The 25,088-nt window shown below is 45.0% G+C and overlaps 1 protein-coding gene across 5 annotated transcripts in view; it reads left to right on the top strand.

The window, feature by feature from the left end:
- Positions 1-25,088, top strand: part of LOC139234917 (neuronal vesicle trafficking-associated protein 1-like) — a 96,463-nt gene that overhangs the window by 23,830 nt on the left and 47,545 nt on the right. For 3 of the 5 annotated variants that reach the window (XM_070865799.1, XM_070865808.1, XM_070865827.1), the window contains one exon: positions 6,042-6,220. In XM_070865799.1, the coding sequence (XP_070721900.1) occupies positions 6,089-6,220 (132 nt within the window). In that variant the 5' untranslated portion in view covers positions 6,042-6,088. Of the gene's footprint in view, positions 1-5,071; positions 5,281-6,041; positions 6,221-15,741; positions 15,814-25,088 lie in introns of those variants that run through there. The other 2 variants (XM_070865817.1, XM_070865837.1) reach the window with 2 other exon arrangements.

Below are 25,088 nucleotides of genomic sequence, written 5' to 3'. Positions count from 1 at the left end.
CTGGTAAAGTGTGACATCACCACTGACACCTGGGAGACCCTGGCCGAAGACCGCCTGAGGCGGAGAAAGTACATCCGGGAGGGCATTGAGCTCTTCGAATCTCAACGCAAAGAGCGTGAAGAGGCCAAGCGCAGGCAGCGGAAGGAGCGCGCGGCAATCCAGCCCCACTGACCCCTTCCCTCGACGAATGTCTGTCCCACCTGTAACAGGGTCTGTGGCTTTCATATCGGACTGTTCAGCCATGAAAGAACTCACTTATGGAGTGGAAGCAAGTCTTCCTCGATTCCGAGAGACTGCCTATGATGATGAAAATAGATTGCTTTGAACTGCTTGAAAAATACCATGCTGACAGGCTGTGTAGTTCAGACTAAACTACTAATTAGATTTATTAAGAGTAGAATGCAATACATTACTTAACTTTAATGCGTAAATCTATCTCTTCGAGTGCAGCGTAAAAAAATCGTTTTGAGATTCTTGGAGTTCTTTTATCTTTAACTAAGGTTATAAGTCACTCATATGCTCTAAAGTATGGAACATAGTAGGCCATTTAGCCCCTCGAGCCTATTCCGCCATTCAATGAAATCATGGCTGATCTGATCTGTATAGAGTTCCAGTTCATTGCTCCAATGTGGAACTAAATGGTTGAATCATGAACAGAAGCAATTGTTGGCTGCTGTCACATTTATCACTAGCTCCAAGCATCTCGTGAGTATAGAATTGTTAATGTAAATCAGAACTAAGAGACAATGACAAAGAATGGCTTGCATACGTGTTAATTGGATGCAATATGTGTCTGCTTTAACTAGAAAATGTTGAACCAGAATTTTCTGGAGCGGGGCATTACTACACCTCTCCTCTCCTCATTTTATCTCCTCTCCTTTCCTCCCCCCCTCGAGATTACAGCAGCCTGACTTAGCAGGAGAAGCTGTGATCAGACAATAATCACAGTGAGCTCACGTCTACTAATTTGCATTCTTTGACATCTGTCGGATAGGAATTCCCAAAATGGAATGTCCATTGTTCTACAGAGAATGCATAAGTTAGAATTCAAAGAGTTACTGAGCATCAAACCTTTGCATCCCAAGCTCCAGAAGCAATGGATTCCCCTAGGAAACAGCTGATTTAAGTCCATTTTAAAAATCCAGGACATTGACCTAATTTAAAATTTGATTTAAAAGTGTCTAATACCAGTGCACGTCCAGTAGTACTGCTCACCTTGAGTCAGAGGAGTGTATTTTACTTGTTTCTCTTTGCCTTCATGTTGATGCTTCTTCTCTTTATCTTCTACACCTTTCTGTGTCATCTTTTATTTTTTTCTGTCTTTTCTTACTTTGGGTGGGCGGTGATAGATGTTGTTTCATCAGTGGGGTGCGAGGTAAAGCAGTTACGAAGTATTTGAAGTTGATCCACCCATAATTATTACTTTCTCTTCTCTCCATCAATTCTACCCCTCTTGCATCCGTTCACAATCATCTTTCTGCCTTGTCCTACTAATTCTTTATCACCATAACCATCCTTGTCACCCTCTACCTCATTGTTCCTTATTATATGGCCAATATATATTCCTCAGCCATCATCACTAAAAAAAGGGATATGTCTATTTGCAACACCAAAGTTCTGATTGGTCACCTTGGATGACAAGACTTGATTGCTAATTGGTCCCCTTGGAGGACAAGACACACCCAGCAATTTCTCTGGAATGTGTAATTAGATCAACCCTGCCTAAAAGATCCTCTCGGAATGAGTGATCACAGTATGGTTGAATTTGTATTACAGATTGCGGGTGAGGAAGTAGTGTCTCAAACGAGCATACTATGCTTAAACAAAGGGGACTACAGTGGGATGAGGGCAGAGTTGGCTAAAGTAGACTGGAAACACAGACTAAACGGTGGCACAATTGAGGAACAGTGGAGGACTTTTAAAGAGCTCTTTCATAGTGCTCAACAAAAATATATTCCAATGAAAAAGAAGGGCGGTAAGAGAAGGGATAATCAGCCGTGGATAAGTTGAGGCTAGCTCCTTGAATGTATTCAAGTCACAGATAGATAGATTTTTAACCAATAAGGGAATTAACGGTTATGGAGAGCGGGCGGGTAAGTGGAGCTGAGTCCATGGCCAGATCAGCCATGATCTTGTTGAATGGCGGAGCAGGCTCGAGGGGCTAGATGGCCTACTCCTGTTCTTAATTCTTATGTTCTTATGTTCTTATGTATGTAATCAGTTAATTTGCAAAATGTAATTCGAGCCATTCTGACTGCCAGGCTCCAGATAGAACAGGGCTCATTTGGAACAGAGAGGGATCACCCACACAGGTTAAGACCTTCTCCCATCCCACAAAGAAGTTCCTGACTTCCCCCCACTGCCGCCCCCAAGTTCCTGACCTTTTCTCCCCTTCACCCTCCCCAGAATTCCTGATCTCCTTTCCCCTCCCAACCCCCCATCCCATTTCCTGACCTCTGAAATTTGACATTCAGCCGAAATAAAATTAGTTTTTAACGGCAACGGTTGCTTATCAGTAGCTATTACACAGATTGGCGTTAAAAAAAAAAAGTTACACCTCATTTGAATAGGTCTAACTTTTTATGGGGTTACTAACAGCGATAATTGTTTGGAAAAGGGGAGGTTTTCATCAGATCAGTGATTTCACCGATTGCTGGCTCTAGTGTGGGGGGGTTGAGGGGAGGGTGGTCCAGAACGCAGCCTGTGGAAGAGCAGTGAATGGCAGACCGCAACTTCAGGATTTCCGCATGCACCGAATCCTGAAGTTGCAATCAGTTTCAAAGGCAAAATTACAGAGAACGCCACCAGTTCGCCATCATCAGGACCGCAGGTTCCGGGCCAACAAGTTTAGATTGGCAGCTTCCATTATAAATGTGGCCATAGAATTTATAATGGAAAAAATTGACACAGAAGTGTGTCAAAAAGGTGACAACACAAAGTGAGATTTTACTGACAGGAAATGCATGCAGATGTACGATTTGTAATGTATTCTATAGATAGAGATAGTTGTAGGTGTGGATAGATAGATAGATGGAGATTATTGAAGCAGGATAGATTTTCATTTCCATCAGTAAAAACCTTATAATCATATGCCCTTAAGATGTTTCTACCACACCTAATTCTTTTTTTATCTTTGTTGAACTCATTATGCACATACATCGCATCTTCCTATGTGTATTGACTTATATTTATATCCATATTAAAATCTATCAGTTATTGATTAGCCAATCCACTTAATTTGTCCAGATATTTTGAATACTATAAATCTATTTTATACTGGGCACCTGACCACTAAGTTTAATGTCATCTGCCGATTTGATTTTACAAAAAAAAATGGAAGATAGAGTTTGCATTTGTATGGTATCTTCAGGATGTCCCAATTGTGCTGCACAGCCAAATAAGTACACATGAAGTGTAGTCACTGCTATACTGTAGACAGACACAGCAACCAATTTGCACACAGCAAGGTCCCACAAACAGCAATGAGAGAATAAGCGGATAATGTGGTTTTTTTGTGATGTTGATTGAGGGAAAATGTTGGCAGGGCACTGTGGGAGCTCCCCTGCTCTCCTTCAAATAGTGACATTGGAATCTTTTATGTCCGGCTGAGAGGGTATCCACTCCCTCAGTACCACACTGATATGTCAGCCTGGATTATCTGCTCAAATCTCCTTCTTCATATCCCTTATGCTTAGTGCAGTTCAGTCACTTCTCAGATGGAGGTTCCTCTAATTGTTCGTCAATTTGTAATTCAATACCGGCACTGAGAACCAAGAAAGTAGGAGTTAAAAAAAAACTGGTAAACATTAATAAACAGTCATCTGCCTACCAATGTTCCCTCCAATTTCCCCATTCAAATTTCCACGCATGCATGGTTTTTCCATTGAAAAGCCGGTGAGCCGACTGCACGGGACCTCACTTAACGAGAACATCGCTATCTAGGCCCTATGCTCTGGAATTCCCTCCCTAAACCTCTCTGTCTCCTTTAAAGATGCTCCTTAAAGCCTACCCCACCAGTCTCTTTATGTGGCTGGGTGTCAAATTTTGTCGGATGATTGGTCCTGCGAAGCGCCTTGCAAAACGTTAAAGTATAAATGCTAGTTGTTCTCTGTTTCAACCTAGGAAACTAGGGGAAAAGAAATTATCATCATCATAGGCAGAATCAAGGAAGACTTGCTTCCACTCTTGAAGTGAGTTCTTTGGTGGCTGAACAGTCCAATACAACTCTTTTAGGGAGTACAAAATAAACATTAGATCGAGTGCCCCCCGATCTGGGGGACACTCCAGACACTTATACCTGCCCTCTTTTTTTTCGTTTTTTTTTCGTGTTTTTTTTGTGTTTTTTTTCCTTTTGTGATTTTTTTTGGGGCATTAAAATCATATAATTTACAAGTGCCCCCTATAAAAGGGGAGGGGGACACTAAAACCCAGCAATTAAAACAAATTAAACTTTAAAAGAAATAAAATCAAATTAAAATTTGGTTGCCGGGGGTGATGATGCGCATTCCAGTCCCTCCAGCGCCCACCTCTCGCGGAAGGCCGCGAGCGTACCGGTGGACACTGCGTGCTCCATCTCTAAGGACATTCTGGCCCGGATGTAGGCGCGGAAGAGAGGCAGGCAGTCAGGCTGAACGACCCCTTCGACCGCCCGCTGCCTGGACCGGCTGATGAACAGTCCAATACAAGAGCCACAGATTCTGTCACAGGTGGGACAGATAGTCGCTGAGGGAAGGAGTGGGTGGGACTGGTTTGCCGCACGCTGGTTTTCATTTATATAGCGCCTTTCACGACCACCAAAGCGCTTTACAGCCAATGAAGTACTTTTGGAGTGCAGTCACTGTGGGAAATTGATCGGATAATGCACATTTTAGTACTTGCACGCATAAGGGTCTGTTGCTGGTCTATGTTAAAACTAAAATATCCTTAAAAAGGAAAAGCTTTCCAAAAATAAAAGTTGTTTTTTCTCCCCCCCCGCCGCCGCCGCCGCCCGCCTGCCCCCAACCCACCAATCTAATGCAGTCTGGATGCAGCAGGAAGATGGTTTGCTGTCCCTTTAAGTGTTGGATCGCCTGCTGGTTCCAGAGCCGAAACCGCGGCTGCGTCACCACAGACGAGGCTTGCAAATGAAAACATTCTCCAAACTCAATCAATGACTTTACTGCATCCAAGGCAGCGCTCCTCAGGCTCGCTATTTCTCCGCCATTTTTCTATCTGAGGAGGTTTTCTCGAAGAAGACAATAAAAAAAAACAGCTAAACTAATTTTTAACATAATTGATCAGGTAAGATAGGTCTTTTAATTCAGTTTATTGCGGTATCATTACAGGAGAGCGAGTTTGCAAATCTGCTTGTTGTGAAGCGAACGATGTGAATCAGTCGCCACCTCGACAAACCCACAAGATGCTCCCCTGGTGTTCGGGAATTTCTGTTCTAAAGCCGCATTGTTCTGCGTGATATTTGGGGTCTGATTCTACCCGCAATAAATGTGATTGGAACGTTTGATTTCTATTTAACAAACATGTTTTGATTCATTCGAATTATTTAGAAGGGCAGGGTTAACGAAACGCAGTTGACATTTCGTTGCGTTTTCCCACTGGCATTGCATGTGTCTGAAGCCGTGACCAGCAGGTTGTGTAAATCATTATTTTTTTTTAAAAATAATAATTTAAACAGATTCGAGCAGTTGTGCGCAATTTTACAATGCGTCAAATTAAACTCCGAATTTTTATGCAGCAATTGCTGTTGGGGTTTGACCGAACAAAGTGGCCCGCTTGTGCCCTGGGCACTGAGGCACATAGGACATGGTTTTATGATTTTAACCTCGCCTTTTTATACGCACAATTTCTTTCGAATAACCTAATTGTGTAGTTGGGAAAATCAAAATGGAAAAAGGCACAAAAAAAAATCTGCACGGAGATCTCCTGAGTATTGTGGTGGTGGTGGTGATGGTGCTGAATTCTGACAAGGAGCTTGCTGGTTCCAGTCCTGCTTCTCTAAAGCCCCAATCTGCTTCATTGATTTTTTTTCCCCCCCTCACCCCCAGCTCTGAATAAAGAAATTCCCTCAGCAATAGTCCGGTCCTCTGCAGCCATGGTGAAGTTGGGAAATAATCTGACTGACAAGAGCAATGGGAAGGCTGCGGCCACCGAAGATGGTTTTGACACCATTCCCCTCATCACACCACTGGATGTCAACCAGCTCCAGTTCCCAGCTCCGGACAAGGTAAGCATAACAGAAAATAAAGGCAGAGAATGGTGAAAATACAGTGCTCAGCAGGCTGTGCTGAACATCTGTAAAGTGAAAAGACGGGTTAATAATTTGGGTGCAGGCTCTTCATCGGAAAGGTAATGGGAACCAGGGCTCTGGGATGGAGAGCATGTAATGTCTGCTTTTCAAGATAGAGGATCACACTTTATCTTTCACAGAAACAGGATGGCCACTAGCCTACAGTACCAAATCCTGCAGAACATTTTTGTTTTCCATTAATGTGCTCAAATCCTGCTCCAGGGACTTGAGCACATAAATCTAGGCTGATAATTCCAGTGCAGTGTTGAGGGAGTGCTGCACTGTCAGAGGTGCCGTCTTTCGGATGAGATGTTAAACCGAGGCCTGGTCTGCGCTCTCAAGTGGACGTAAAAGATCCCATGGCACTATTTAGAAGAAGAGCAGGGGAGTTATTCCTGGCGTTCTGGCCAATATTTATCCTTCAATCAACATAACAAAATGAGCTAGTCATTATTACATTGTGGTTTGTGGGAGCTTGTTGTACGCTAATTGGCTGCTGTGTTTCCCACATTACAACAGTGACTACGCTCCAAAAAGTAGTTAATTGGCTGTAAAGTGCTTTGAGACGTCCGGTGGTCATGATAGGCGCTTTTTTCAATGTCTAAGATGTCAAGCAGTGCTGTTTTCAGAGGTGGATCAGCCATGTGTTATTTTCACTGTATTGACATTTTTGTGACTCATTTTAATCAAAGTGCATCAGTACTCATTGCCACTATCAATCTGGCATTACTATTTTGGGCTGAAAGCAATTTGAAGGGTTATGGGATTTCAAAAGCCATGTGGAGTGTGTTCTGAGTATTAATGCCACAGATGTAGGCTAGAGTCTTGAGCATTACGGCGTTTACATTGTGGATCATATATAATATAAGTTTTGACAAGATCAGTCATACTTTATATCACACAACAACAAATCACAACTGAACGCTATATTTTTTAAAAAAGTATACAAAAACTGAAAACAAGCCGATTATTTCTTTTCTGGTCTTTCTGACCTTGAGACAGTCTGGTCTGTTCCAAAGAAGAGAAGCCAACCAGCTGGCAACATACAGAACCTTCAATAAACATAGGCCAATTAGAAGCTAATTTTTTTATCTAGACTAATTCATTACATGGAGTACTTAAGTGGTGGCCTTAAAGAGACAGGCCAGGTTAGTAGGTAAAATCACAATGACTTCAGACTACATATGAGCAGTGTGATGGGAGATCAGCCAGTAATACATTTTCTAATATGTGCACAGTATCAGTTGAAGTGGTTTACTTACCAACACGTTGCACAGGGAGCATCCTGTATAGCTAGTTAGATGCAGAGAACACTTAACTATATTGGTGAAAGTTGTAGATAGATGTTTGCGTGTTATTTTTTAGTATCAGCTGTGGCTCAGTGGGTAGCACATTCGCCTCTGAGTCAGAGGGTTGTAGGTTCAAGTCCCACTCCAGGAAATTGAGCACAAACGTCTAGGCTGACATTCTAGTGCTGCACTGTCGGAGGTAACATTTCGGTTGAGATGTTAAACCGAGGCCCCGTCTGCCCCCTCAGGTGGATGTAAAAGATCCCATGGCACTATTTCGAAGAAGAGCAGGGGAGTTATTCCTGTTGTCCTGGCCAATATTTATCCCTCAATCAGCATAACAAAAAACACATTATCTGGTCATTATCACATTGCTATTTGAGAGTTTGCTGCTGCGTTTGCCACATTACAACAGTGGCTACACTCCAAAAGTACTTCATTGCCTGTAAAGTGCTTTGAGACGTCCAGTGGCCATGAAAGGTGCTATACAAATGCAAGTCTTTATTTCTTTTTTATTTATTTCATCAACTGTCTTTCAAGCTCTTGGGTTGTTCTGATTATGATGACTATGTTTTGTAGTTTCAGCTGCCATACAGATATTTGCAGCCATGGAATAGGGATCCCAAGTTTGAGTTTTTCTAATATGGTGAGCGCCCAATTATAGCCACGGGTATTTGTTTTCCCTCCACCTATGGAGGAAGCAATCAGTAGATGAGGCATCCCCAAATCCAAATGCTGTCAGACTTGTGACTGGACCAGAGTCACATTGGCAGAGGACTGGGATTGTGCCATCTGCCTACACTTACAGCGTCAGCTGCAGAAAAATGGTCGCGCCGAGGGAGAAATAGGTCAGCTGAGTTCTCTTTTTGAATCACGTAACCAGTATGCATAATATAAAAATGAGACACCTATCACAGTGCAAGTGTACCCCTCAAATGTTTAGAGATCACTTCAACAAAAAAGTATGAAAAATCACAGGAACTCTCCTGGAGTCTGAATGTCCATAACCTCACATTAGATGCCTGTGTGACTCTCCCCATATTTACTTAACAGTAGTTGGACTTTCTGGTCTTAAAACAACACCTTCAAACCAAGAAAAAAAAATCTTGAAACGTGACGGTGTTACACTCTGCATTCTTCTTCTTGGGCAGTCCCTCAGAGTCGAGGATGACTTATTTCCACACTATTATGAGTTCTCAGGTGATTGATGAGTCCAATGTGGAACCTGCAGTGTCTGTCACAGGTGGGGCAGACGGTGGTTGGAGGGATGGGTGGGTGGGGTGCTTGGGTTGTTGTGCGCTCCTTCTGAGGTGTTCTGTGCCTTCCTGGCTGCTTCTCTATTTTGGGCAGTCTTGGGCCAGGGATTCCCAGGTGTCGGTGGGGATGTTGCACTTTTTCGAGGAGGCTTTGAGTGTGTCCTTGAAGCATTTCCTCTGTCCACCTGGGGCTCGCTTGCCATGTCGGAGCTCTGAGTAGAGCGCTTGTTTTGGGAGTCTATATGGCCCAACACAGTCGTACTTCTAGAACAGTTACCATCTGACTTATGATATGCCATGAAAGAGCCAGCAGTATGTATTTCTGTTTCTCATTTAGTATTCCTGACACACTTCAGACAAGACTCTCCAGACATTACACTTTGCATAAAACATTAACAAGTCACAACTGAAGAATTTAAAACAATATACAAAAAGAAAAAGGAAGACAGTCATTTCTTGTTGTTTTTTCTGACCTTGAGATAACCTGGCCTCTCCTGAGAGCGACGAGCCGTGCAACTGCTAATCAAGAACTTACAACAGCAACAGAAATGAGATTTACTGTTTAGGTCACTTAACCTAAGGGGGAGTACCTAAGCAGTGACCTTAAAAGAGACAGGCCAAGTTAAAAGCAGCTCCATCTTGGCAGCTAATAGTTACAACCATGCTCCAGACCAACTGCGATCTGCGAGTAAGAAAAGCTAATACCAGTAAAATAATTCTAATGTGCTTTCCAGTCAGACTTGCGAGAAATCAATTTTAATTCTCTTTTTTTGTATTCAGTGAGCTATAACAATGTATAAACTTGTATTCATTTACTTTTTAGGAATGTCATTCAGCACTGTGATTTGGCTGGGACTGCAGCCTGCTGTTAGGTTGGTGCCTGTGATTCTAGTTATATCCACATGGTTGACTGACTCTTCTAAAGGGAAATGGATTTGACAAATTTGACTACATTCTCAAGTCTCCTGAAGAGAATTGAAGGTGGATTGTTTTCAAGCTAGACCTTATTTTGCTGAGTGCTTTAGAAAGACATTTGTGGGAAAAAAATGGAACAATAGGGCAATTTTCATTCCTGACATTTGTCCAATTTCCAATATGCAGGCAAAGTCCCACATGAACCACTAAATTGTAAAATGACCTAATGTTCTTATAATTCTACTGCCTTGCTATTATGCATGCTAATATTCTTCATTTTAGCTGAAATATTTCTTGTTTTTTTTCTCTTATACTGCTGCCCGTATCTTTACACTGCTGCCCGTATCCTAACTCGCACCAGATCTGCTTTCTCTATCTTTAAGACATTCCTTAAAACCTATCTCTGACCACCTGGCCTAATGGCACCTCCATTGGCTCAGTGTAATTTTTTTTTTTGTCTGATTATGCTCAATTGAACCGCCTTGCAATGTTTCACTACATTAAATGCACTATTTAAAAGCAAGTTATTGATTTTGTTATCGGAGTTCAGCACTGCCACTTTAGTTTCTGATTTGCTCAGTTCTTCACAAGCCTGCCCATTTTCATCTAGGGTCTCCATACTTATTCTTAAGCATAGTGGATATCCTGTGTGATGGTGTTTATGGTTAGTCTGGGGTCTGGAGTACAGCTGTAGTGTTTAACTGCTGACCTGCCCTTCCTTTTCTAGACCACTTCTCAAGCGGTCCCTATTGCAAGTGGGCTAAATAGACAAATTCAGTTAATGTAACTGCACCTATATTGCTGACGTCAGTAAGTGGCAACATTAACTTAAGTCAGAACAGTACATGATAAAATAAACTAGCTTTCTTTCAGTTTTGAGATTGTTTAGCACTTGTAACAAATTGTGATGTTGGGAGTGTGATGTCTGGAGTTGGATGTTAGAACACGTTGGGTGCAAGTCTTTTACATATGTGTATGTATATATAGATAGATTGGTTCTAATTTTAAAATTGTCATCCTGGTTTTCAAATCCCTTAATGGCCTCGCCCCTCCGTATCTCTGCAACCTCCTCCAGCCCTACAATCCTCAGATCTCTGCGCTCCAATATCCTGGCCCCTTGCGCAATCCCTATTTTTATTGTTCCACCATTGGTGGGCTGTACCTTCAGCTTGCTAGACCCTAAGGTCTGGAATTGTTTCCCTAAATCTCTCTGCCTCTCCCTTCTCCTTTAAATCCAAACTCTTTGACCGTCACCTGTCCTAATATCACCTTATTTGACTTGGAGTCCAACTTTGTCTGATTATGTTCCTGTGAAGCATCTTGGGACGCTTTTACCATGTTTAAAAGATGGTATATAAATGTTGTGGTTTATCTCTGACAAACTGAGAGCTGCATCCAATACAAATGTATGCCAGGCAGAGCACTGCAGGCTGCTTCATTTAACATCAGACCCATATTCCTGAGCTTATCTGAAGGCTCAACTGGTTAAGACGAAGAAAGTCTGTCAATTTTTATTTCAACAAATCACCAATCACAAGTTGAATGGTTGCTTTAATGCTACGTGTTGAGAATAGTGCTGAAAACCCACTGATGTGAGAGAACTTCTACATTAGAACAATGTAGTGCTGGAGTTGGCTGCGGCAACAGTGGGGCTCCTATAATTGGCCTCAATGTTCCTGAGTCAGGGAGGGAAGAATTGACGAGCTCCTAATTCTAGTTGCTGTCCAATGATCCTTATTGGAAATTGAAATTGTTGTGAGTGCAGGAAGCACTTCTTCACACAAAGAATAGTGGAAATGTGAACAACTCTTTCCTCTCCTCCCCCCCCCCCAATAAAGTTGTTGATGCTAGGTTAATTGAAAATGTCAAAACTCAGATCGATTTTTTGTTAGGCAAGGGTATTAAGGTTACAGAACAAAGGCGGGTAGATGGAGTTAAGATGCAGATCAGCCATGTTCCAATGGAATGGCTCGAGGGACCGAATGACCTATTATTGTTCCGAGAAAGATCCCGGGCAAGAACCCACGAAGAAAACGGCATCAACAAAGGCAAGTTTTTTTTTTTAGCTTGCCTCAGCCACCTCGCCTTTAATCATGTCCCCGGTAAAGCCAGCCGTCCTCTCCACGCCTCCTGCAGCTACCGGTGTTTTTGCCCGGCGCTGCTGCATGGGATGCTGAATTTCGGGTCTGGGGCAATGCGCATGCAGTTGACGTCACGATCTTCGGGTGCAGGGGATCGGAGCGCAACACTGTAGCACCGCTGCAAAACTCCCGCCCAAAATAGCGGGAGTCTATGTGAGCACCGCGCGCGGTCACAAAAGGCATTTATGCCCCATTAGCGCCCCCTGGGGGTGCTAACGGGGGATGTAAATGCACCCGATTTCGAGCCCAATATATTTATCCTTCATCTGACTATCAGTTTTTGACCATTATTGTGACTGGGAGATTTTATTTTAACCTGACAATCTCGGGTCAAAGAACAATGCAACTTCTTTTAACAGGGAATACTTTAATCCTATTGAGTAGGAATCAGTTTCTCTAACTTAAACCAGTTATTTGGAAGAGAAATTATGAATGGTCCACAGCTGGAAGTGGGTTATAATATCGAAAAGCCTCAGGGGTGATAGCTAGCTGTTTGCGAGTGATGAAGCTGGCACAATGAGTGAGTGTTTCTTCGATGAATTACTGCCCGACAATCATCTATTCTAGGTTCCGTTCTAGACATACACCTTAAATTCCTGTTGGGGCTCCTTTAGTACCATCACTTAACTCATTTAAAATAAATTGTTAATGACTGTTAAAATAACTGAGACAGGAATTTAATGCCAATGCATTAACCAGTACAGTAAAACAGCACACCGAGGAAATTAAGTGTTTTTGTCTGTCTGGATCTTGTAATTGAAAATAACAACTTGCTTTGCCAGTAGCATTGTTGATAGGTCACCCTTTTTTTTTCTTACCAGACAATAGTGCTACCAGGACAGTGCTATGTGGTTAAAACTAAAAGTTTAAGAAATAAATATTTCATTATTTTGTCATTCTTTACAGAAGCACTGAGTATATCTATATGTAGGTGGATGAATAATGGAAGTGTTTGCCATTGGTAACCGCTCTTCTAATGAAATAATAGACACTTGGGGGCCGAAATTGACGTTTTTGAAAGTTTTTCTCTGCCCCAGTTCATGAGGTGGAGATACCGGAGACATTCACATCTTTGACATTTCTTTTGGCTCTGGGTAGAAGTTTTGGCGGCTGAGGGGCGGGAGTGCCCTTTCAGCGGGTCTGCCACGCTGACATGTCACAACGTCCCTCCCCTTCAGTTAAAGGGGAGGGCTGCTGCGAACCCTGCAGCCACTTTAGTGGCAAACACTGGGCCACCAGGGAGAGTTTCGGCCGGGCCAGTGGCCTGGCACCCAAGAGGGGTTGCCAGGCTGCCTATTGGCAGCCCGGCCGAACCCGGGGCCATAATTGTCGGCCCGACCTGGCGATCGGCCGGGGAAAAAAATGACATGACATTGCCGGCAGCGCCACCTTCCCTTTAAGGGCGGTCGCGCCGCCAAGCCACAAAGTGTACTGACAGAAAAAGTTGCCGGGGGCACCAACCGGCGGCGCCACCGTTCCCGCAGGGCAATTCTGAGAAAGGGGCAATTTCCCGAGGAGCAATTTCAGGAAGGGGTCGCCGTCGGTTGGTAAGGGGTCGGCGTGTGCACGTTGCGGCGGGAAAACGGGCGAAGCGCTCCTCTACACCGCTGCAAACTTGAGGAAGGGCAATTTTAAAAATGGAGGCCCCTACATGGAGACTCGGCAGCCATTCCGCACCACGTTCAGGCGGCCAGGGGCCTTGTATAGAAAGGGGCAGTTTCAGCTCCTTACGTTTGTTGAACTAATTGATTTGGAATGTTTTACCATCATATCCCCTTAGAAATATGATCCACGTGTAGGAATTGGGTGTATTTCAATATGCAACTGGATTATTGCATGCCCGATTTGTAGTAGCGTCTATCACTTGAGATATGACGGTAGAATTGAGAAATTTATCTGATACATCAGTAAAAGGGAGGGAAAGAGAGGTTCCATCTTGGGAAAGACAAAACTGATTATTTGATTCCCCTGCCCCTCAGCATGGTTAATGTTCAGTTTAGCAGCTGTCTGAATCTCGGATCATCCTCGGAAGGGACTGGGCTGTCTTGTCTCCAAGGGTGGCTTGCTTTTTTTTTCACAAGGCACGTTGTAAATTTTTAAAGAGGCTTCAGGCTGATGGAGCTAATGGCAAATTAGCTGATTGGTTTTAAAACTGGCCTAATAGCAAGCGGAGGATGATGATGATGATGATGATGATGATAAATGGAAGAGATTTTGGCAGTAATGAGTGGAGCTCTACTAAAGTCCATTCTAAGTCCCTTTCTGTTCATAATATTTGTAAACCATTTCTGAAGACTGGTGGAACTTGTAATATTTATCTATAGATTATTAATAATCTGTTGCCTGTTTTAGTGTAGAATGTGGAACCTTATATTTTGCTCTCCCCAACTTCTGTCTGAGGCTGAACCAGACTGTTCACAACCTTGGTGTCACATTTGACCCTTAAATGAGCTTTCGACCACATATCCGCAGCTTAACTAAGACCGCCTATTTCCACCTCCGTAACATCGCCCGTCTCCGCCCTTGCCTCAGCTTATCTGCTGCTGAAGCCCTCATCCATGCCTTTGCTACCTCTAGAAGTACTCCGGGCTGGCCTCCCACATTCTATCCTACGCAAACTAGAGGTGATCCAAAACTCGGCTGACCATGTACTAACTTGCACCAAGTCCTGCTCACCCATCACCCCTGTGCTTGTTGAACTACATTGGCCCCCGATTTAAACAACGCCTCGATTTCAAAATTCTCATCCTTTTTTTTTTTCAGATCCCTCCATGGCCTCGCCCCCTCCCTATCTCTGTAATCTCCTTCAGCCCCACAACCCCACGAGATGTCAGCGCTCCTCTAATTCTGCCCTCTTGAGCATCCCTGATTATAATTACTCAACCATTGGTGGCCGTGCCTTCTGTTGCCTAGGCCCTAAGCTCTGGAACTCCCTGCCTAAACCTCTCCGCCTCTCTACCTCTTTTTTCCTTCAAGATGCTTCTTAAAACCTACCTCTTTGACCAAGCTTTTGGCCACCTGCCCTAATTTCTGCTTATGTGACTCGGTGTCAAATTTTTTGTCTCATAATACTCCTGTGAAACGCTTTGCAACTACATTGAAGGCGCTATATAAATACAAATTGGTTATTGTCTTCAGGGCATTGGATGTTACTACTGAGCTAATAATAATATGTAATATACAGAACTACTTTAACGTCAATCATTATATTATAGCAGAAAGAGATGGACAAGAAACTTGTGACCCCCTAGAAGCCATCACATGATAATACTGATGGCAGAGTTAATTGGAAATGGCAACCGATTTGGGAGGGGGGAGGAGATAAATATTCAGAAATCTAACTAGTGACATCATTAGTCATGCTATAAGAGAGTACAGATTTGTGGCATCGGAAGAAAACCATCTCTAACGAAGTAGAACATGCTGAAATGAAAAATCACAGGACTGGGGCAGTTGCATGAACCAAAACAGTTTCTCACAGTGTTACAGTAACTAGGGAGACACAAAAGAATTGATCACCAGTGTAGGGCGACTAATTTGACTTGTTGATGAAAAATGTTATAAACATGAGATCAGCCAGATGGCAGAGAGTGTCACTATCGCCTTTACATAAGCAAGTTGAAGATTTGATACATTGTGACTCCTGTCGGCTCATTTTCATTAAACTGCAATGCCAGCATCTCAGCTGGTACAAGGTGTTATATATGCAGTCTATAGATATACTCTCTGTGTAGTTACTGTATAGTTGCATAAGATGGAGACTTGTTTACCTAAGGTTTACACTGTGCATATACATGCTGGCACCACTAGAGGGTGCAACTGGTGGAGACCGGGGTTTCCTGCCCTGGTGGCAGGGGCTGTATAAAAGGGGAGCCACCATGCGGCTGCCTCACTCTGGAGTTACGAATAAAGGACCAAGGTCACTGCAGGTTGAGTACAACACATTGTATCGTGGAGTCATTCATAGGTACATTGCAGACATAATACAAGGTTTGGGTTTGCTTTAAATATTCCCTCTGGTACAGTGATGTTGGTCACTCCTGTGAGTGGTCTGAGTGCCTTGTGTGTAAAAATAGAAGCCGCTGGTGATCTGAGCTGAATGTCATGTGGTTCACACATGCCCTATGCTCTCCTCCAATCTTTCTCAAGGCGGTCTGAATCACTGGTCAAACTAAACCAAGTAAGAATTGTGAAGTTGCTTTAAAGGCAGCAAGTGAATGTACAGAGTATGGGCCTCACTTCTCCCCAAAGCGCTTTTTTTTGGCGTACTTGAGTTATGCCTGTTTTTTGGGGGCCCAAGTATGCTAAAAAAAATGTTCTAAGTTTCCCCATTGGATTTCTTCATTTTGGTGCAGCCTAACCTGTCCTTTAGTTTTGGGGGTGGAGCCATGATTTGCGCCAAAAAGATTGGGTTGCCACAGTAACCATGGACACAATGCAGGCTGAGGCTGCAAAGTGAAACATACAGCCAGCTCCCAACACATTAAAACACATTGCATCAACTTAAAAACACATGAAAATATATTGCAGCAACTTGCCTCCAATTATTAAAGTCGGTCCCGCTCCCCCACCCCTAGCCGAAGGGCTTGCTGATCTGTTTCCCTAGCCCGCCCCGAGCCCCTTGCCGATGCCGGTCCAGCTCCCTCAGCCTCGAGTGCCTTGACTCTCCCCCGCCCCTATCCCAGGCCAAATGGTCTCTTCCTTTCCGGCCCCTAACTACACCCGAAAGGCTCCCACACCCCCCCTCCCCACCCCCTCTCTTTTACACCCTCCCCCTCTCTCTCACCTTTCCTGCTGCTGTCCAGCCATATGCTGCACTTGCCTGCGGCGATTTCCTTGCCTGCGGCGATTTCCTTAACTTTCCAGAAGGTTTTTCTGCAGAGGCCACATATGCTGGCCTAAGCAGAACTGGAGTAACTCACAGCTGGCCAAACTTACCTAAATGGCCAGAATTGGCGCGGGTGGCAAGTTATGCCCCCTTTGGCAGAGAAAAAAATGCACCTTTAAAAAAAAAATCGTTACTAACTGAGTTACGCCGGTGCAAATTGATTGAGGAAACTGTGGGTTTTTTTTTAACTTAGGCCAAAAAAAGCAGCCTGCTCAAAAAAAAAAGGCGCAAATCACTGGGGAAAATTGAGCCCTAACAGTTAGAATCAAATCTCACCTTGATTCAGCTAACTACAGAACATTGCTTGAGAACAAGAAAAATAATAGAAATGCACCCCTATTCTACACCACCTTCTGCAAAGGCAAACCAGAAGAAGGATGCTGCCTCCATGGAGTTGGCTTCGCCATCAAGAACGAGCTGGTCGGCCGCCTCAGAGACTCCCTCTGTGGGATATATGAACGTCCCATGACCCTCCGGTTCACCCTATCCCAGAACCAGTGCACCACAGTGATCAGCACGTAGGCCCCAACACTCGACGCAACAGATGAGGTCAAAGAGGAATTCTACTTCAGCCTCGAGCAATCCCTGTCCTGAGTACCTACGGACGACAAACTGATCCTCCTCGATGATTTCAATGCCAGAGTCAGTAGGGACACAGACCTCTGGGGAGGCGTGATTGGCAGAGAGGGGGTAGGGAAAACCAACTCCAACGGTCCTCTGCTCTTGACAAAATACCTAGAACACGACCTTGTCATCACCATCACCTTGTTCCATCAGAGGGACAAGTATAAGGCCTTATGGCAACACCCTCAATTGAAGCACTGGCATCTGCTTGACTACATCATCGACCGAACGAGGTACTGCAAGGGCGTGCGCATCACCATGACAGGAGCCGTCGACTGCTGGACGGACCACCGCCTAATCCGTTCCGTCATCAACATTAATATAGCTCCAAAGCGGTGACGGCAACAAGCAACGCCGCAGAAAAATCAACGCCGGGACACTCAAAGACCCAGTTAAGAGAGCCCTATACAGCCAGCGCCTCACCGCCAACCAGGCGACCCTCGACGACTCCGACGCAGATTGTCCACAGTGCCTGGTCTGCCCTCAAGGCCTCCATAACCAACGCCTGCGAAGAGACGCTCGGTCACTCAACCAGGAAACACCAAGACTGGTTTGACGAGAACGACCAGGAGATCCAGGAGCTGATAAACCGCAAGCGCAGTGCATTGCTGAACTTGGAGCAGCAAAGCAGCTCTGCAGGCAGCTGAAGGCGAAGATCCAACAAAAAACCCGCGACCTAAAGAATAGATGGTGGGTGGAGAAAGCACAGGAAATCCAGCAGCTGGCCGACAGCCATGACATGCGAGGTTTCTTCACACCAGTTAAGTCCACCTACGGCTCAAGCACCCAAGGCCCAACCCCACTGCTGGCCAAGAATGGGGAGACACTGTTTAAGAACATTGAGGCAGTCGGGGCCTGCTGGAAGGAACACTTCGAAGATCTCCTTAATCGAGACTCTGCCTTTGACACGAGTATCCTCGACTCCATCCCGCAGCATGCTACCTGCCATCATCTCAGCAAAACCCCAGCCCTGCACGAGGTAGAAAAGGCCATCCGTCAGCTCAAGCACAAGAAGGCATCAGGAGCAGATGGAATCCTGCCGAGGCACTAAATAATGGCGGGGAAGCGCTATTGGCATGAATACATGACCTCATCTCTCTTATCTGGAAGGAGGAGAGCATGCCGGGAGATCTCAGAGATGCCATAACCGTGACCATCTTCAAAAAGGGGGACAGGTCCGACTGCGGCAACTACAGAGGAATCTCCCTGCCTTCGGCCACTGAGAAAGTCATCGCTAGAATCCTCCTCAACCGTCTTCTCCCTGTGGCTGAAGAGCTCCTCCGAGTCACAATGCGAATTCTGTCCACTAAGGGGTACAATGGACATGATCTTCACCGCGCGACAACTTCAAGAGAAATGCAGCGGACAGCACCAACCCTTGTACATGGCCGCCTTTGACCTCACAAAGGCCTTTGACACTGTTAACCATGAGGCACTATGGAGCGTCCTCCTCCGTTTCGGCTGCCCCCAAAATTTTGTCACCATCCTCCGCCTGCTCCACGAAGACATGCAAGCTGTGATCTTGACCAATGGATCCACCACAGACCCAATCCACGTCCGGACTGGGGTAAAGCAGGGCTGCGTCATCGCACCAACGCTCTTCTCGATCTTCCTCACTGCAATGCCCCATCTCACTCTCAACAAGCTTCCCACTAGAGTGGAACTAAACTATAGAACCAATGGGAACCTGTTCAACCTTCGTCGCCTCCAGGCTAGATCCAAGCTTGTCCCATCCTCTGTCATCGAACTACAGTATACGGACGATGCTTGTGTCTGCGCACATTCAGAGGCCGAACTCCAAACCATCAACATCTTCACCGAGGTGTACAAAAGCATAGGCCTTACACTAAACATCCGTAAGACGAAGGTTCTCCACCAACCTGACCCTGCCTCACAGCACTGCCCTCCCCCCCCCCCCCCCCAATGCTCCCCGACCCCCGGTCATCAAAATCCACGGCGCGGCCTTGGATAATGTGGACTATTTTCCATACCTCGGGAGCATACTATCAGCAAGGGCAGACATCGACAACGAAGGTCCAACACTGCTTCCAGTGTGTCAGCGCAGCCTTCTGTCGCCTGAGGAAGAGAGTGTTTGAAGACCAGGACCTCAAATCTAGCACCAAACTTATGGTCTACAGGGCAGTAGTGATACCCACACTGGCTCAGAGATATGGACTATGTACAGCAGACACCTCAAAGTGCTGAAGAAGTACCACCAGTGCTGCCTCAAGATCCTGCAAATCCACTGGGAGGATAGACGCACCAACATCAGTGTTCTCAATCAGGCCAACATCCCCAGCATCGAAACACTGACCACACTCGATCAGCTCCGTTGGGCGGGCCACATCGTCCGCATGCCTGACACAAGACTCCCAAAGCAAGCGCTCTACTCAGAACTCCTACACGGCAAGCAAGCCCCAGGGGCAGAGGAAACGTTTCAAGGACATCCTCAAAGCCGCCTTGATAAAGTGCAACATCCCCACTGACACCGGAGAGTCCCTAGCCAAAGACCGCCCAAAGTGGAGGAAGAGCATTCGGGAGGGCTCTGAGCACCTCGAGTCTTGTCGCCGAGAGCATGCAGAAAACAAGCGCAGGCAGCTGAAGGAGCGTGTGGAACTCCCCACCCACCCTTTCCTTCAACCACTGTCTGTACCATATGTGACAGAGACACCAATTCCGGTATTGGACTGTACAGCCACCTGAGAACTCTTTTTGAGTGGAAGCAAATCTTCCTCGATTTCGAGGGACTGCTTATGATGATGATGATGATTAGTGGACTCGCTATAACATGGTCAGTCTTCTGATTCTAGTCTTGAAATGAGAGAATTTCCCCTCTTTGGGCCAGACTAGCTGACTGCCCATGTTCTCTCTTGCTCTTGTCCCTCTGTGCTGCCCACAAGTAAGCAGGCTGTCCCTCTAACTTCCATGTTCAGTGAATGGCCAGTAGACCTGTCAATAAAAAATGCTTCCTCTTCTCCTCTCCTGAGTGTAGGTTTAAAGAAACCATCAAACTATCATCTCAAAATGAATAGGGCCCATCCTGGCTTAATGAGACAATTGATTCTCATTGTCTCAGTTTGCAATAGACTGAGAGTGTGGCATCCACAAACGGGCTCATCCAGCTTTAATACATATCTTCAATGCCTGGCCTATTAACAAATAATGCCTTTGTCTAAGTGGCTTCAGCTTAAGGCTGGTTATACCTATGGAAATCATTTTGCTTTGTAAAACACATTTAAACATCATTATTTTCGTGTGAAGACAAAAATAATTGATCAGAAATCCCGCAATGTGATATTAGTTAAGATCGTGCACTTTACCTCCAAAATGCATAGTAACAATGGGCCCAAGTTTCCACACGATAAAAAACGGGCGCCCCTCCGAGCTAGGCGCCCGTTTTTTGCGCCGAAAACGGCGCCGGAAAAAAAACGCGCGATTCTGGAGTGCCCTGCAGCTCCATGTCTGTTTGGTGTGGCGCCCAGGGGGGCGGAGCCTACCACTTGTGCCGATTTTGTAAGTGGGAGGGGGCGGGTACCATTTAAATTAGTTTTTTTCCTGCCGGCAACCCTGCGCGTGCGCGTTGGAGCGTTCGCGCACGCGCAGTGTGAAGGAAACATTGGCACTCGGCCATTTTTGTAGTTCTTTGTAGCTGTTTAATTTTTGAAAATGTTTTAATAAAAGCACATTGCCATCAGCACTGAGGCTTCTTGCAGCAGTGAGAAGGCTGCAGGAAGCCTCAAAGTTGAGGCAGCTGTTTCCCTCCTCCCTCCTCCCCCCCCCCCCCCCCCCCCCCGCGGGAACGAACGGCTGCCTCCTTCCCCCCCCCCCCCCGCCCCCCGCAGAAACGAACTGCTGCCTCAACTTGTGAGGCTTCCTGCAGCATTCTCCCTGTCTGAAGCACTTTCACACAGGTAGGAAGATGGTTTATTTAATCTTTTCTTTGCTTATAAATTTTTATTCAGGTTGGATTTATTTGTATAATATTTGTATAAGTATAAATAAGGATTTATTATAGAATTTAATGACTTCCCTCCCCCCCCCCCCCCCCACCTCGTTCCGGACGCCTAATTTGTAACCTGCGCCTGATTTTTTAATGTGTCGACAAGGTTTTTTCAGTTCCACAAAAATCTTCACTTGCTCCATTCTAAGTTAGTTTGGGGTACGTTTTCACTGTGGAAACTTTGAAATCAGGCGTCAGTGGCCGGACACGCCCCCTTTTGAAGAAAAAATTCTGTTCCAAAGTGAAACTGTTCTACCTGACTAGAACTGCAGAAAAAAAAATGTGGAGAATTGCGATTTCTAAGATAGTCCGTTCTCCACCAGTTGCTCTTAAAAATCAGGCGCAAATGACGTGGAAACTTGGGCCCAATGAGTCTACTAGGACCAGACTGGATTCTTAGGGAGCATTTGTGTACCTGATGCCACTTGAAAATAGTCCATGCAGTGGGTAAAGATTAGAGCCTACAGTAATACTCTTTCTCAAAATAGAAAGGGCATCTGACAGGCTGGAACATTGCTTCCCGCACAATCAGTTAGGCCCAGAATTCATTAAATGGATCTCACTTATCTACACAAGCACCTTGTGCTTGATGCCAATCTATAAAGTGCTGCAGGGGAAGATATGGTCACTTGACTCAGCAATAATATCCTGACAGACAAAATGATTTTGGATGAATAAATTGTCTCTTTATTTATTATTGAAATTGTAAGTGATCTATAAGCTGCTGTTTCCACATAACATGTACATGAAAACAAATGTCACCCTGGAAATATATCGCCAATCAAGAGATTATTTGGAAAAAGTAGTGCCACATAATGAATCATAGCCAACATCTTGAAACTTGACAATAATCCGTGATAACGCGAGTCCAGTGATAACGAGAGCCCAAAGTCACAACAATTTTGGATCAAATTAAAGAAAGTTAAAGAATTGTGACCTTTATGAATAGAAAGAAAGACTTGCATTTATATAGCACCTTTCTCTACCACTGGATGTCCCACAAACAGCAATGTGATAATGACCAGGTCATCTGTTTCAGTGATAAATATTGGTCAAGACACCGGGGATAACGCCCCTGCTCTTCTTTGAAATAATGCGATGGAATATTTTATGTCCACGTGAGAGAGCAGACAGAGCTTCACAAAGCTTCAGTTTAACATCTCATCCGAAAGACGGCACCTCCGACAGTGCGGCACTCGCTCAGTACTGCACTGGTGCTAGCCTAGATTTTTGTGCTCAAGTCTCTGGAGTGGGATTTGTGCCCACAATCCTTCTGACTCCGAGGTGAGGGTGCTAGCAACTGAAAGACAGCTGGCACTTCAAGCAGTATGAACATCTGATGGACCTTTTTATAAACCAAACTATGCTGACCATACTGGGTTATTGTTTTTGCCACAGTACCTGAGAACAAAGACTCTGGCTCAAGAACAAAAGTAATACCGGTGGTAAGATACTTGGAAATTGGGAAAATGCCAACTGCTTGGGGCCTCATGAAAAAAGAAGTGAGATGTTTGATCTACCACATGTTTTATTGATGTGCAGAATGCTAGGTATGCCAGAGACCTTGGGAAAAGATCAGGATCATCCTTTCTTGTCTTGGTATAGGCAAAATATGAAATATTGAGGATCGAAGATGTGAAAAGCCACAGGAATCTTGAACAAACCGAAATAAAGACTATTGCTAGTGATGTCCTTGTTCCTCCTATCACTGATAATGGACGCAACACAATGGGCCGAATGGCCTCCTTATGTGCTGTAAGATTCTTGGAGCTGATATTTAGTGGGGTGGGATTTCCAAGCGGAGTGTGGGGGACGATTTCTGGCTGGGTCCCCGAGCACTGTGGAGGTTTAACTCTCCTACGTGCATGAACCGGTTCCCTGCCTGGACGCCAGCCTGTTTGACGGGTTTGACTCCCATTCGGGCGGCGAAACAATCCAGAAGAGGCCGCAGCCCTGGAGCAGGGAGACTTCCTGCTGCTTGAGGTAGAGATCGCGAGGGTGGGTGGGAGATGCAGCATGGTTTGGAACGTCGGGAGGGAGATCGTGGAGGTTGGAGAGAGATTGGGGGAGGGGGGGGGAGGTGAGGTTGGAGAGAGATTGGGGGAGGTGGGGGGGAAGGTGAGGTGGAGGAGGGGGGAGTGGGGTGGGTGGAGTTGGAAGCATTCATACCCCTCCTGGCCCACAAGCAATGCTGGAAAGGCACTGGCTTCTTTGATGCAGCAGTCCCTCACCTCCCTTTACCTGACGGGTTTCCTGAGGCCTGACTGGCCAGCATTAAAGAGAGATAAAATCTTTAGACTCTAGTTCTAGACTCCCCAGCCAGGGGAAACATCCTCCCTGCATCTACCCTGTCAAGCCCTGTAAGAATGCTGTATGTTTCAATGAGATCACCTCTCATTCTTCTGAACTCTAGGGAATATAGGCCTAGTCTACTCAGTCTCTCATTGGACAATCCCCCCATTCCAGGATGGGTCGCCTGCTTCCGTTAAAACCAGAAGTGGGCAGATTCAAGGCGGGTTTGAGACTTTAAAATCCCATCCAACCCAAACCCACCCGTGTTTGGGGGTTAACATTTCCTCCCATGATTCTATACGTAGCAATATACCATGACTCACCAACGAATGGAAGTACACCCATCCAGGATCGGAGAGCAAAAATGATAGCAGCTGCTGCCGTTGTGGGTAAATTAACTTTCACCCAAGGGAGAAACACTCTAAGGTACCTGCCTTCTAGGAAATTTGCAAGGTGCTTGAGATTGCGAAAGCTCAAACGATTCAGCAGCATCCTCGGCAAGATGCTATGCACGAGAATTTACAATCAAACTGTCAGGACACATTCTGAGAACTTTTTTTTTTCCCCCGGAGGTGAATCAAAAGATTGATACATCAGTGTCAAAATGCAAGTGACAGACTTGATCGGTAATTCATGAAACCAGCAGGCTGCCATTTGAATAAAGTGACTGGATAAGAAATGTGCCTGTTGATTTACTGTCTCCAGCTTGCTCAAATGGACCGAGAAGGCGGATAAACTTCCAACTACGAATGGGATCAGTAAGCCTGAAACCACCTCGACAGCAACACGCAGAATAAAATTGGCACCTGATGTCCATAGTGTATACTGGATAAGTGGTGTGCCTGACTACCTGCAAAGAAACAGCAGTGTATATACTAAATTTCAGTTACGAGCAACTGAGCCAGAAAATTGTACAGGGACATATGGGATTTTAGTGGTTTATCAGCTAGATGCATAATTAGTCCAAACTCACTGTTACTTTTCTTCCTTGTGGATTGGGAGTAACATGAGGCAGAATATGAATGACAGGAAGGAGCTGCACTATTACATTTCCTTCATTTTATTTAGGCTTTCACGAGCCTCGATCTGATACAGCAGTGATCTGCTAAACCTTTTCACGGTTACTCGTGAATTACCTTTGTACACATTCTATTAAAAAAATGAATTAACGAATAGTGATGTGGAGATTTTCATCGTCATTCAGTTTCTGAAACATCTCTTTATTTTATCTTCTCATACATCTGAAGTTCATTTTTGTTGAAGCGGGAGATTCTAGAAGTTCTCCTGCCTAATTTCTTTCTCCTTTTCTTGAAGATGCTGACTTGCGCTGGGGGATGGCTCCACAAATAGAACATAAGAACATAAGAATTAGGAGCAGGAGTAGGCCAGTCGGCCCCTTG

The sequence above is a fragment of the Pristiophorus japonicus genome, chromosome 2 (genome assembly GCF_044704955.1).
Source record: "Pristiophorus japonicus isolate sPriJap1 chromosome 2, sPriJap1.hap1, whole genome shotgun sequence".
Lineage (NCBI taxonomy): Eukaryota > Metazoa > Chordata > Chondrichthyes > Pristiophoridae > Pristiophorus > Pristiophorus japonicus.
Note: the sequence above shows the minus strand (reverse complement) of the source record. Positions and strands in the feature narration are given on the sequence as shown.